The sequence below is a fragment of the Macaca nemestrina genome, chromosome 3 (genome assembly GCF_043159975.1).
Source record: "Macaca nemestrina isolate mMacNem1 chromosome 3, mMacNem.hap1, whole genome shotgun sequence".
Classification (NCBI taxonomy): Eukaryota; Metazoa; Chordata; class Mammalia; order Primates; family Cercopithecidae; genus Macaca; species Macaca nemestrina.
The window spans coordinates 21,532,569-21,547,342 of NC_092127.1; the positions used below are offsets into that span (position 1 = coordinate 21,532,569).

At 35.4% G+C, this 14,774-nt stretch overlaps 1 protein-coding gene across 2 annotated transcripts in view; it reads left to right on the forward strand.

Annotated features, from left to right (window-relative positions):
* Nucleotides 1-13,088, forward strand: part of LOC105466762 (DExD/H-box helicase 60) — a 97,033-nt gene extending 83,945 nt beyond the window's left edge. The window contains exons 33-37 of one of the 2 annotated variants that reach the window (XM_071092847.1): nt 2,859-3,006; nt 4,417-4,559; nt 6,991-7,142; nt 8,144-8,206; nt 12,687-13,088. In XM_071092847.1, the coding sequence (XP_070948948.1) occupies nt 2,859-3,006; nt 4,417-4,559; nt 6,991-7,142; nt 8,144-8,206; nt 12,687-12,729 (549 nt within the window). In that variant the 3' untranslated portion in view covers nt 12,730-13,088. Of the gene's footprint in view, nt 1-2,858; nt 3,007-4,416; nt 4,560-6,990; nt 7,143-8,143; nt 8,207-11,797; nt 12,513-12,686 lie in introns of those variants that run through there. The other variant, XM_071092845.1, reaches the window with a different exon arrangement.
* Nucleotides 13,089-14,774: the final 1,686 nt, after the last annotated feature.

A 14,774-nucleotide genomic window follows, 5' to 3' on the forward strand; every position in this document is an offset into this window, starting at 1 on the left:
ATTTCTGGGGTAACAGCTAAAAGACTAGTAAAATAGCGTGCACATACATGTTAACAAAAGGAAAAACTGGTAAAAACAAGAAGGGAAGAGAAAAAATATATCACGAGTAGTTCAAATTCAGACAGAAAACAAATGGCAAGGTAGAAAATAGCTATATCAATAGTTATATTAAATGTAAAAATACTAAATACACTAAGTAAAATACAAAGATTTTCAGGCTACATCTTAAAATACCGAGAACTATAGTCATCTGTCACATAATGACGTTTTGATCCATGACAGAGTGCATACGTGGTGGTCGCATAAATATAATTTTGTGTTTTTACTGTACCTTTCCTTCATTCACATATATTTGGATACACAAAATACTTACCATTGTGTTACAGTTGCCTATAGTGTTCAATTCAGTAACATGCTGTACAGGTTTGTAGCCTAGGACCAATAAGCTATACCATAAAGCCTAGGTAATGTGATCTAGATTTGTTTAAGTACACTTTGTGATGTTTGCACAATGACAATATCACCTAATGCCACATTTCTTAGAATATATCGCTGCCATTAAGTGACATCAGACTATATATGCTGTTTATACAAATCACACTTTAGGTATAAAAACTGAGAAAGCTTGAAAGTAAGGTGATTAAAAATACATGTTAGGTAAACACTAACCAGAAGAATCAGAAATATCTCAATTGTGTGAAAAGTTAAAAAATTAATTTATAAATACACACCAAGGATAAAAAAAAGACATATAATGGAAATTTAAAAATATTTTACATTAATTAAAAATAAAGAAAACATAATAATGCTTATAAGCTGGAATTTATTCAGTGTTTAGAGGGGAATTTGCAGCCTTAAAATCATAAATTAGAAAAAAATACAGGTTGAAAAATCAATGATTTAAACTTTAGCTTAAGAAAATAACAAAATGAACAAGAAAATCTAACCTATAGTAAGTAGAAGGAAAGAAATAATAAAACAAGAACAGATATGAAGTAAATTAACAACAATTGTATGAACAGGACATCAACAAAGCCTCTAAGTTGGTTCTTTGTAAAGGATAGTAAAATTGATTGTCTAGCAAAACTCATTAAGGGAGTAAAAGCACAAATATCAGAAAAGAAAATGGGACAGTACTACAGGCTCTATTTTAGATGTTGAAAAGAGCAAAGGAAGATTTTATGAATGACTTTATAGCAATATATTTGACTATTTAGGTAAAATGGGCAAATTCCTAGGAAATACAACTTTCCAAAACTGAGTAAGGAAGATATAACTAATCTGGTACTGATACCTAGTAAAGAAATTTAATCTATTGTTTTAAAAAAACATTCCCACCAACAAAGCCCAAGGCTCAGATGGCTTCACTGGTGAATTCTTCCAAACTTTGTAAGGATAACATCATTATATATGTATATTAAAACACAAGTTTGTATACTTTAAATATGCATGATTTTTATTGTAAAAAGAATAACACCACCGTTTTACAAATTTTATTTTAGTCTGTTTGGACTGCTGTAATGTAGCAATGATTGGTTGGTTAATAAACAAAAGAAATTTACTTGTCACCCTTTCGGAGACTGAGAAGAGATCAGTCTTTCTGGCTATTTTTTTGGTACCCATTAAACATTCGCTTCTCCGTCCCCCAGCTACCCTTCCCAGCCTCTGATAACCATCCTTCTACTCTATCTGCATAAGTTCAATTGTTTTAACTTTTAGTTCCTACAAAGTAGTGAGAATATGTGAAGTGTGTCTTTTTGTGCCTGGCTGATTTCACTTAACATAATGACCTCCAATTTTTTTCATGTTGTTGAAAATGACAGGATCTCATTCTTGTTTATGGCTGAATAACTAAAAGAATATAATTGTATTGTTTTTAACACAAAGGATAAATGCTTGAGGTGATGGATACCCCATTTACCCTGATGTGATTATTATGCATTACATGCCTGCATCAAAATATCTCATGTAATCCGTGCATATACACACCTACTATGTACCCACAAAAATAAAAAATTAATAATTAAAAGGAAGTTCTAAATCAAGGTGTCTGGTGGGGGCTGCCCACCATCATAATGATGGTTGTCTTTATGCTGTGTTCTCACATGGTGGAAGGGGCAAGGGGGGCTCTCTGGGGTCTTTTTTTATGGGCACTAATTCCAGTTATGAAGACTCCACCCTCATGACCTAATCATCTCCAAAGGCCCTGCATCCTAATCCCATCACATTAAGTGTTCAAATTGTAACATATAAAGTTTGAGAAAATATAAAACATTCAGTCCACTACACTCTTCTGGATAATACAAAAAGAGGGAATATTTACTCTTTCTAAGGGCAAAAGTTAACTTTAATACCAAAACCTAACTAGGACATAATAAAAAGGAAAATTACAGATACTTCGCTTTCATGGATATAAGTGAAAAAATAATTAACTAAATATTAGCAAAATGAATCCAGTGAGGTTTAAAAAACCCTCAAAACAAAATGAGATTTACTCTAGACATGCAAATGTACTTTGTCTCATTGCTTGCTATTCAAATGTGTCACTAGAGTCTTTGAAATTTTCAAAAGTCTAATGTTATTTGAGGGCATGCTTCTATTTAAAAGTGGTTTTGATTCAGTATGTCAAAATACATTTTTAAGGGTAATGAGTAAGGTATTTGTTTTCATAATTGCAAATAGAAACAAAAGATGAAGTTACCTGAACTTCACCAGTGAAAAAATAAAACTGACATTATTGCATAAATATTAGTAGATAACTATAGAATTATATTGCAATGTTCTTTACCTTTCTTCTTCCAACGATTCAGTTTTGAAGGAAGGTAAATAGATCTCTCTGAAAATTATTCGGCTTCTAGGTGTTCCTTGATGAGCTCCCTGAGGATTTCAGTGATGCTTTAGATGAGTATAACATGAAAATTATGGAGGACTTTACCGCTTTCCTACGAATTGTTTCCAAACTGGCTGATATGAATCAGGAATATCAACTCCCATTGTCAAAAATCAGTAAGTATGTTTTACCTCCACTGTGGAACAATTTGAAGAATAAATAATCTTGCCTAAGAATAGTTTATTCTGGAAGAAGAGTAGAACCCCAGAAAGGTTATTCTGCCCTCAAGTGAGGAGATTCCTTTTCCTTTCTAAAGAAAAAAATTGTGCTTATTAGACATTAAAAGGGCAAAAGAGACTGAAACTAAGTAGGGCCATTTATAACCATCTTGTTAAATGCTGCTTCAGGGTCAAGCCTGGAAAACAGAGTAAGGGCATCTATGAGATGAAGAGAAACTAGGGACTAATTCTGTCACTGTCTTGAGAGGAAATATGCTTAGTGTTCATAAATGCAGATTCTAAGCATATTTCCTGGGTCCAAACTCTGGCTCTGCTACTTATTAGCTGTGATTTCTTGAGCGAGAGACTCCATACTCATGCCTTAGTTTTCTGAATAGATATATGAGAAAGGGAATAGCATTATCTACCTAGTTTTGATGAGTTTTAAATGATTAAATTAACATATATGAAGATCTTAAAATAATGTTTTGTACATGATTAACACTTTTAGCATTTGCTCTTTTTTTCATGAGCTAATAGATGGAAGCCTTCTAAGGGAAAATAGACCCAAAAAGGTGACCGTCACAGGTGGGGTGAGATTGGAGTCTGTGAATATTATGCCTCAATTACGAATTAGACCAGTTTGAATGTCTGATCTGGGTTTTATAAGAATATCAATGGAAAATATATTTATTCTCATGCACTACTTCCAGACTTACTAATTGTGGTGCATGGTTTCAGGAAAGATTCTGAAGGCAAGTCTGAGTTCAGTAAGAAAAAGTAAAAAGGTTTGGGAGGCTGAGGTAGGAGGATCACGAGGTCAGGAGATCGAGACCATCCTAACTAACACCATGAAACCCCATCTCTACTAAAAATGAAAAAAAATTAGCCGGGTGAGGTGGCGGGTGCCTGTAGTCCCAGCTACTCGGGAGGCTGAGGCAAGAGAATGGCCTGAACCCGGGAGGTGGAGCTTGCAGTGAGCCGAGATCGCAACACTGCACTCCAGCCTGGGTGACAGAGTGAGACTCCATCAAAAAAATAAATAAATAAAAAATAAAAGAAAGAAAAAGTACAAAGGTAATAACAATAATTGTCCGATAAGAGTATACAATTTAAATTTAGTCTTTCATTTCTTATTAAGGCAACTAAAATATAATAGTGATACTAACATTAGTAGCCAACTTTCACTGGATGTATTCTGTGCCAAGCTGTGCTGCTCACCTTATGTGATCTAACTTACAAAACATTTCAGTCTTCATTACATGAAGCTGAATGGCTCCCCTTGTAACATGGTCTAGAGAAAGTATCTGAGGTTTGACAACTTGCCTGAGTTCAAAACACTAATCTATCCCTAAGTATTATTGTCAGAATTCACAGGTAAAGAATGTGAAGACTCTCAACTCGTATCTCATTTGATGAGCTGCAAGGAAGGAAGAGTAGCAATTTCACCATTTGTTTGTCTGTCTGGGAACTTTGATGATGATTTGCTTCGACTAGAAACTCCAAACCATGTAAGTGAAGAGTGAGGTGTATTAATAAAAGGTGTTTAAGAAAGAATGGATTTATATTGCTAGGCAGCTTAGAAAGAACTTCAAATTTCCCAGATTAAAAAGGAAAAAAAAAATCTGGATGTATCAACAGATATATTCAGGAATTGGTGCTCTTGAAGTCAATATGATTTCAGTTTCTCAGAGTTGGCCTGAGGACCCTGCTCAGAGAGTTTCCAAACACCACTACTTTTCTTCCATCTTTGAAGACTCTACTGATACTGACACAGGTTTTCTGTGGAAGAACCACGTAAAACTATCTTCAGGCTTTCTCAGTACTGCTGTAAGTGCTGTAAATACTACTTATAGTCTGCATCATTGATGCCTAAAATGGAATGCAAAGAACTAGACACATTTGGAAGATCCTGGCTAATTCATATGAATGTTGACACTTGGTGAAATTTAATTATTTTAATACAAACTTTGAGAAAACATATTTTATTACATTTGATATTATGGATTGACATTGGTGTCTCAACTCCAATATGTACATGTATTGGATTTTATTCCAAAATCATAGTCATGTATCACTTAAAATAATTTTGAAGACTATATACATCTTGTGCATTTTAAATTAACACATACATTTTTATCCTCTATTTAAATTCTGAAGATACAGTTTTTAGTTTCGAATAAATGTTGCTGTGTTAAAACCAATGCATCATTCTTTTAATTGTATAAAATGGAATACCAACAAGAAAGTGTTTTCATGCCCATAGTCAGTAAGTTAAGAACAAGTCAGAAAACTTTTTATAAGGATTTATAAATTTGCAGTTCTTTTTCTCTTGAACTCACATTTTCTTTCCATATTCCCTCACATTTACCTTACCCAACTCACTTTATACAAATGTACTTTACTAGAGTAAGTTATAACCTCTTAAACTTGTTTTGCTTTTATTGTTTATTTTAATTAACAAAATTAATTTTACATTTTAATATAATGCTAAGTATACATGAAATATATCTTTTATAGCATATAGATAAGTTCTAAAGCATTGAACTTATCTATAGCATATAGATAAGTTCTAAAGCATTATTTTATAGCATATAGATAAGTTCTAAAGCATGGACACCATGTACTAAGGATCGGTGTACTCCTCCCATGTTTCATTTTCTTGTCTCCCCTCTTCTCCCAGGCCATCAACCCTTCTAAACTTGGTGTTTTTCACTTTCCTTTTTAAAAACTACATATTATGAAATCCTTTTTTATATTTATTTGCTTTTGAATTTTGTGAAAAGTGAAGGAACAGTTACTGCAGTCACCTGAAAGTCGCTTTTATTTACATTCAGTGCTATGCCTTAAGGTTCATCCCTGTTGTAACATCAAACTGTCTTTTATTTTTACTATTTGATAATATTTTATAGCATGAATATCAAACAGCCTGTTAATCTGTTCTCCTGTTTTGAATAGTTGTGTTTGTTTCTCATCTTTGCTATTACACACAGTGTTGCTATGGATGTCTCATGTGTATGTGCAATAGTTTCTCTTAGGTATTGATTTTCTGGGTTAAAATAATTTTCTGAGTCATATAGGAACAAGAATATTCAAATATTAAACTTCTCAAGCTACTACCAACTCATTTAAAAAATAGCTGTGCCAAACAAGTCTTAGCAGGGGTGAAGGCAGTTGATATCTGTCACTTGAATGGTTACCTGCAAATTATTAAGTTTTAATAATAGAGTCTTGTTTAGATACTGTTGCACTTTATAATTTGCATCACTGATCTGCATAAGTACATGGAGTCAACTCTTATTATTCATAGATATTATGTATGAATTATGTATGAATTGTAACTTCCAAAAAAAAAAAAGTAGCTGTGCCAATTTACACTCATACTAATGGTATGCTAGAGTTCTATTGATTCTGTATAGTAGTTTTCAAAAAATGAGCAGACATGGGAAAACTATTCGCCTTCTTCTTTTTACTTTCCTTCTTTTTGTTCTCCTTCTTTTTGTTCTTCTTCTTCCTCCTTCTTTTTATTCAGGTAATTGGGTTCCAAAGATTGTTTGAGTTGTTCAGTTGAATTCTCTTCTTGTGATGTATAATCCTCTACTCATTGATACCCTGTTTACAAGTAAATTCCTTTCACCAGTAAGGAGAATGAAATGGTGTTAGGTTTTCTTTCCTAGTGTTTCTATATTCTAGTGGATGGATGGTTGAAAGTGTCATCGGTATTTTGTGGATACAGTAATCCTCATGGGATGGAGCTGAGCCACTCTCCAGGCTTGCTTAGGATGGTGCTACCACAGTGTGTGGGTAACATCCTCTTCCTTCACAGCGAAGAATGGGCTTTAAAAATGGCGACTAAAGGATGTAACTACAAAGCACCACATAAGAAATTATCAACTTTCTTTATACATAAATAATACATTAAGAAAAATCGTATTTTCTCAGGTTACTCTAGGCACAATCGGTGTAAATCGCTCTCAGGCTCCAGTGCTGTTGTCACAGAAATTTGATAACCGAGGAAGGAAAATGCCGCTTAATGCCTATGCACTGGATTTCTACAAACATGGTTCCTTGCTAGGATTAGTCCAGGATAATAGGTATGTCCTCTCTGTCTATGTTTCTCTGTACCCCCATCTCTGTCTCTAATGAATTAATTTAATGAATTTTAAGGAAGAATCCTCACTACAGTTTCAAGTATAGGTTAAATCATACTAAGCATACTAGATTTTATTTTTAGAGACTAATGGCAGGAAAGAATAACAAATTTGGTATTATTTTTGTTTGTGATTTTCCAGCAAAATCTTGGCACTTAGGCCAGCTCACATAACATAATGTTGTACTCTAACAATATAAATATTTGCATATGCTCATAGATATATTTTTATTTATTACTCTCCTGTTTATTCATTATTAGATATTTTAAAACTGAAAAATAATGGCATGCTCTCCAATATTTGAGAAGAGGAGATATAGGACTGAGTGCATGACAATTGTTTTAGCTCTGTGGCAGGAAAAACATTTTCAAAAATAGTAACCAGGGGTAAACACTCTTGGATTTACCTAGGATGAAGAAATTGACTTGGGCCTGAGCACATAGATGTGGGGAGGGGCATTCGGTCATACCAAAGCAGGAAACCAATTTTGTGTTTTACATAAAATGTTGGAGCAATCCTTATAGAATGAAGGTATTAAAATATCTGACACTCTTCAAAGATGTTGAGCACTGTTTTGAAAAAAAGTGACTCATTGTGAATAAAGCAGCTGTGACATTAGTAACTGATACATCTGTTTCTTCCCTTTTGAGTCTCTAGTTCCAATTTACCCTCCTGAGCTTTATTTTCCTATTTTGGTTATCTCCTGAGATGGCCAGCCTCCTATTTTTATTGCTTATCTATGATTGTGAAATTTCAACTCTTGAATTCATAATCACCATTGCCATAGATTAAATCAATATCTAGGGTCTGTGGCAGAAATAATTCTTGGAAAGAGATCTTGACAGACAAAAGTACCTGTTACTGATAAATTCAGCATTTAAATGCAAGATAGGATGTTCTTTAATGTTTTGTGTTATTAATTTTCAAAATGTTGTTTTGTTTAGGATGAATGAAGGAGATGCTTATTATTTGTTGAAGGATTTTGCACTCACCATTAAATCTATCAGGTGTGTTATATATTTAAATATTGATTTTAGATTTTTTAATTATTTATAATTTGAAAAATGTTGCGCTCTTACTATAAGCCAGGTACATGAAGGTGCCATTAAACTTCTTCTGTGCTATGCATTTCAACTCCCCAAAGGCTCTGCAGAATGTCTCCTTATCTCTGTCAAATGCCATATACATATACAGGGTATTCCTGTTGTGTTATTTCTATAACAGAATTAATTCCAATGTCTAGTTGAGATGAAGTTTCATCCAGACTAGAGTCTCAGCCCCAGGCATCATGCACTGACAGGCAGCAATATTTGAAAGCTTCATTGACTCCTAGATCCTTGTATTCTCAATTGCCACAAGCAATGTGTGTCAAGGACATGATATTTCAGAGGGCTCCTTAGGGTTCTATCTGGTTTCTGGTTTATATTCACTTACATACTTTGAATTTCATGTTTTCTCCGATGTTTTCTGCAGGCTCCATCTGATTCTGACTTTTCATATTGGCCTCCTATTTTCATCTTTAACAAAACCTAGTGGGGTCCCAAGCAACACCAAACTTTATGTGGGTACCCCATTGTTAGGTTTCATTGACCATCTAATGTTGCTTAGTTGAATGTCCATCTTTCTTTTTCTTTTCTTTTTTTTTGAGACGGAGTTTCACTCTTGTTGCCTAGGCTGGAGTGCCATGGCATGGTCTCGGCTCACCGCAACCTCTGCCTCCTGGGTTCAAGCGATTCTTCTGCCTCAATCTCCCAAGTGGCTGGGATTACAGGCATGTGTCACCACACCTGGATAATATTGTATTTTTAGTAGAGATGGGGTTTCTCCATGTTGGTCAGGGTGGTCTGGAACTCCTGACCTCAGGTGATCTGCCCACCTTGCCCTCCCAAAGTGCTGGGAATACAGGCATGAGCCACCACTCCCAGCCTAACTGTCCATCTTTCTAAAGTCTTCAATCTACATGCAACTCAATACTTTATGGGTGTGGCTTTGTCCTATCACTTTTTATATGTTTAATTTGCCATAAATCTCTCCATTATTAGGTTCTTGCTAATCAAGTCTCTTTTTCTATCTTGGATCTGAGCAGAATCAGGCCTGCTTGGACTTTTTATACAGACAGTAAAACTTTTGGGAGCAGAAGGAAACTGCTTTGTCCACTTGGAATATCTCTAATAGGGTATTCCTTGAGTGGCTCATAGTTACTCAAGTTATAATCTCCAGAGCAGCCCTAGAAACTCCACAGACTTGGAAGCTGTCTCAAAAGCCCGAGCAAGGAAATCACTCATTCGTGCATTCATCTAAGAAGTATTAAAGCATTATTGGTATGAGACACTTCCTAAGCATTTGGGCTATAAAGGATCATAATTTTTTTTTTTTTTTTTTTTTTTTCTTTTTTTTGAGACAGAGTCTCACTCTGTCACCCAGGCTGGAGTGGAGTGGTGCGATCTTAGCTCACTGCAACCTCACCTCCCAGGTTCAAGCAATTCTCCTGCCTCAGCCTCCTAAGTAGCTGGGACTACAAGTATACACCACCATGCCTGGCTAATTTTTTTTTTTTTTTGTACAAATGGGGTTTCACCATGCTGCCTAGGCTGGTCTCAAAATTCCTGAGCTCAGGCAATCCACCCACCTTGGCCTTCCAAAGTGCTAGGATTACAGGCAAGAACCACTGCACCTGGCCAAAGGATCATTAAATTGATATATATGCTTTAAAAAAATTCTTACATGTGTAGTGAAAGAGGTTGACTTATAGACCTTACAAACACGGTCAGAGCTATGATGGCAGATAAGGGAATGAATAACTCTACTTGCATTCAAAGAAAGAGTCTCAAATGAAGTAATTTTTTGACTAAGCCTTAAATTATGAGGAAGAAGAAATAATATTTTCAAAGTACAGACATGAGAAAGGGCCTGAAGGGTCAGGGATAGACTCCAAGCTCACTACGCCGACATGGAGAATATGGGCATTTGACAGAGATGGGGGAAGATGCTGGGTTGTTGTAAGAGACTTTACATGGAATTTGGATCTACATCAGGAAAGGTCTTTATATTAACATTAAGAAGTTTGGGCTTCGTCTTTTGAGCAATGTGTAGACAGTGCATAAGCATGAAAGGGGCATGAGCATGCAGATTATATATATGGCAGAAATGTGTAGGTGCAAAGGCTATAACAGTCATTCAGGTGGAAATGAGTGAAGGTCTGAATTAAACGAATTGAAATATGATGCAGAAGAGTGATTAGAAAAATATTTATGAGGTAAAATTCAAGAAATTAGTAAAAAATTTTTATGCAGTTGGTAAAGATGACCAAAGTTCCTATTTTTGTTAAGGATGCATAGGAAACAAGGATAAGCATGACACATGGGGATGAGAATGAAAAATAGTGAGCTAGAATTTATACACATCACATTATATCTGGGAGATATCAGTCAGGAGGAAATGATAGTAGTCAAATGATAAGTCTGTAACTCAGAAGGAAATCTGGTGTTGTAGAGACAGAACGGATCAATTTTTGTAGTAGGTCAGTGATAACACTAGAAAATAACTGGAACTCTAGTGGAAACAGGGAGGTGCAAATAATAAAAGGCTGATAAGATGTCAGATCATGATAGTTTTCAGCCCTTGATCAGCCCAGCTATACTGTTCATTCTTGGATTTCTTCTCTCCTTTTTTGTTATCTGTACATTAGTTTCTTAATGCTGCTGCAACAAATTACCACGAATCTAGTGGCTTAAACTGACAGAAGTCCAAAACGTATCTTCTTGGGCTCAATCCAGTTGTCAGTAGGGCTGCATTTCTTTGTAAAGGCTCTTAAGGGACAATCTACTTTTATTGCCTTTTCCAACTTTTAGAGGCTGCCAGCATTCCTTGGCTTGTGGCTCCCTTTCATCTCCAAAGCCAGCAATGGTTCGTAGACTCTCACACTGCATCATTCTGACTCTCTCCTGCCTCACTCTTCCACTTACAGGGACCTTTGAGATTACACTGAACCAGCCCAGATAATCCAGGATTATTTTCCTATCTCAAGGTCAGCTGATTAGCAACTTTACTTCTCTCTGCAGCCATAATTCATTCCCCTTTGACATCTAACCTGACCTATTCATCGGTTTCTGGGGAATATATAATATGGACATCTTTGGAGGGCCATTATCTTTTTTACACATCTAGGTAAAGAAAGGAATATTTTCCTCTTCGTAGATGTAGCTGCCTGTGGGTTTCAGTATACACTGGACACACTAGCATAAACAAAACCAAATGACTTCACAAGAGATACATGGAGGAAAGAAAAGGAATTTGCGTTGCACTCTTGAAGGGAGAAGAGATCGAGTTATGTGGAATTTGATGGCTTTTCAGACTCTCTTGGTTCTCTCTTGCCTATTAGTCAAGGAGAAGAATTGCATGGGGGTTGTTTTGTTATCTTTTCTTAAATTTTTTTACAAGTTTTTTTAGGAGACATATGTTTCTTATCATTATTCCTTATATTTTGCTAACATAATTTCATCATCTGATGGGATTTACTTCTGCTTACCCAAGGAAAGCCTTTCTTATAATATTCAATCTCAGTAAAATGGATCCTATATTTTTCCCCCCATTTCCAGTGTTTCCCTGCGTGAGCTATGTGAAAATGAAGACGACAACGTTGTCTTAGCCTTTGAACAACTGAGTACAACTTTTTCGGAAAAGCTAAACAAAGTCTAAAAACAAAGTCTATGCAAACCACTTAAAAATAATTCCATAGTAGTTTTTCATGTCACATTTTTGATTCTCATGCTTCTTGCCAGAAATGCATTATGATAAAGTGGAAAGATCAAGCACTTTGGAATCAAACAGAGTTGCAATCAAACCTGCCATGTTCTATCATGAATACTCACAAATTATTTAGTATACGTGAATCTTGGTTTCTTTTTATAACTGAGTAATAATTGTTACGTCTCAGGTAGTTTGAGGATTGACTAAGAAAATGCAAGAATGTTGTATGTGACTGAATAACAATTTTTACTCTGCGAAGCCAAAGTAAATATAATATTATCAGTATTTTTATCCCCAGTGTCAATATTTATAAAATGTTTATTAAGGCTAGAAAAAATGAATACAATATCCTGAAGGTGAAATATATTCTCTTCAATTAGCATAAATATGATTACATAAGTTAGCTATACAGCTGTTGAGATAGTACTTTCTAGTAAACTTAAACTACTTTTTAAACATACATTTTGTGATGATTTAACAAAAATATAGAGAATGATTTACTTTATTGTAATTGTATATAAGTGACTGGAAAACCACAAAGAAATAAAGTGGGTTTGATCTGTTTACCATTGGTCTCATTGTGTTAAATATATGTATCTGTCAATCCTCTGGCACAATCTATTCATCATATATATTGTAATTTATATATAATAATCTTCCACCTTTACCCTTAGTCTCAGGTCACAATTCTAGAATCATTTTAGATCCTAAACTAAAACATAAAATTTTTTTCCTCAGAGCAAAAAGTCTGCTGTCTCCTGCCACCCAGATGTCTTACTGAAAGAGGATCTTTTGTATGCTGTTATTTATAAATAGATTACATTGGCTTAGAATAAAACCTGTTTTTCATTTTGTCTGGAGATAGAAGAATATTCTGATTTTTGGGACTCACCCATCATTTCATGTAGCATATTATAGATCTCTACCTTTTCTGGGCGAATCTCATTTTCATTACTTAAAATAAGCACTACAAGAATCCTGGACACCAAGACACTTAGAAACTAAAGTGTTTTCTTTTTTGGGTTGGTAGGCTATTAATTACTGCCTCAATTTCAGAACTTGCTATTAGTCTATTCAGGGATTCTACTTCTTCCTGGTTTAGTCTTGGGAGGGTGTATGTGTCCAGGAATTTATCAGTTTCTTCTATATTTTCTAGTTTATTTGCATAGAGGTGTTTATAGTATTCTCTGATGGTAGTTTGTGTTTCTGTGGGATTGGTGGTGATATCTCTTTTATCATCTAGCTGCACCCTATTTCTATAATTTTGTTATTTCAAGACCTATATAAATGGAGGCCAGGCGTGGTAGTCCATGCCTGTAATCCCAGCACTTGGAGAGGCCAAGGTGGGCAGATCACGTGAGGTCAGCAGTTCGAGATCAGCCTGGCAAACATGGTGAAACTCCATCTGTACCAAAAATACAATAAATTAGCCAGGCATAGTGGCTCATGCCTGTAATCCCAGCTACTCGGGAGGCTGAGGTGGGAGAATCGCTTGAACCCAGGAGGTAGAGGTTGCAGTGAGCCAAGATCATGCCACTGCACTCCAGCCTGGGTGACAGAGCAAGACTTTGTCTCAAAACAAAACAAAACAAAACAGCAACAACAACAAAAACCTATATAAATGGAATCAAATCGTACAATATGTAACCTTTTGAGATACGCTTTTCTCACTTAGCATAATTTCCTTAAGACCATCCAAACCACTGTTTATATCAATAGTTTACTTCCTCTTTATTAATGAATAATATTCTGTGGTGTGGAGGTACCGTAGTTTGTTCACCTTTCAACCCGCTGAAGGACATTTAACTTGTTTCTAGTTTTAGGTTATGCCATAAATATTCATGTTTCTTCTGTTTTTATTCTCCTATTTCTCCTTTCTTGTATTCCTGTGAATTACCTGAACGTTTTTAGGCATACTTCTTGACTTACTTATATTGTTTTTGAGTATATCGCTATATGTCGTATTCTTAGTGGTTTCTCTAGGTGTTGCAATGTACATGTCTTTGTTTTCTGTTGCTATAACAGAATATTACAGAATGGATAATCTGTAAAGAACAGAAGTTTATTTGGCTTCTGGTTTTGGAGGCTGAGAAGTCCAACGCCATGGTGTTGGCATCTAGTGAGGGCCTTCTTGCTGCTTTACAATGTGGCAGAGAGCATCATACAGTGACAGGGCATGAGTATGTTGGCTTAGGTCTCTTTTATCTGGAGGCTGGAGTGCAGTGGTGTGATCTGTTTACTGCAGCCTCCGCCTCCAGATTCAAGCAATTCTTGTGCCTCAGCCTCCTGAGTAGCTGGGATTACAGGTGTGTGACACCACATCCAGCTAATGTTTGTATTTTTAGTAGAGATGGGGTTTCACCATGTTGGCGAGGCTGGTCTCAAACCGCTGACCTCAAGTGATCCACCCTCCTCAGCCTCTCAAATTATCTTTTTATCTTCTTATAGTCATCAGTTCTACCATAGGGATCTCACTCAGATGATCTTACCTGGTCCTAATTATCTCCCAAAGGCCCCATCTCCAAATATCATCAACATATGAATCTGGGACTAAGTTTCCAAAACATGAAATTTGGGGGACACGTGGAAACCATAGCAATACACATATAACTTATCACAGTATACTGGTATTAAAGTTTTTATCACCTTATTTTTATTTAGGTTTGTTTACCCTCCACACATTTAAAATATAATTTCCTTAAATATTTCCTCCAAATACATTGAGCACCACATTAGATAATGTGCTTCAACTCTCAAATATGATTTAAAAAGCTCATGAGAAGAATATTATATTTAGCCCTGTTTCTTTTCCCTTCTGGTTTTCTT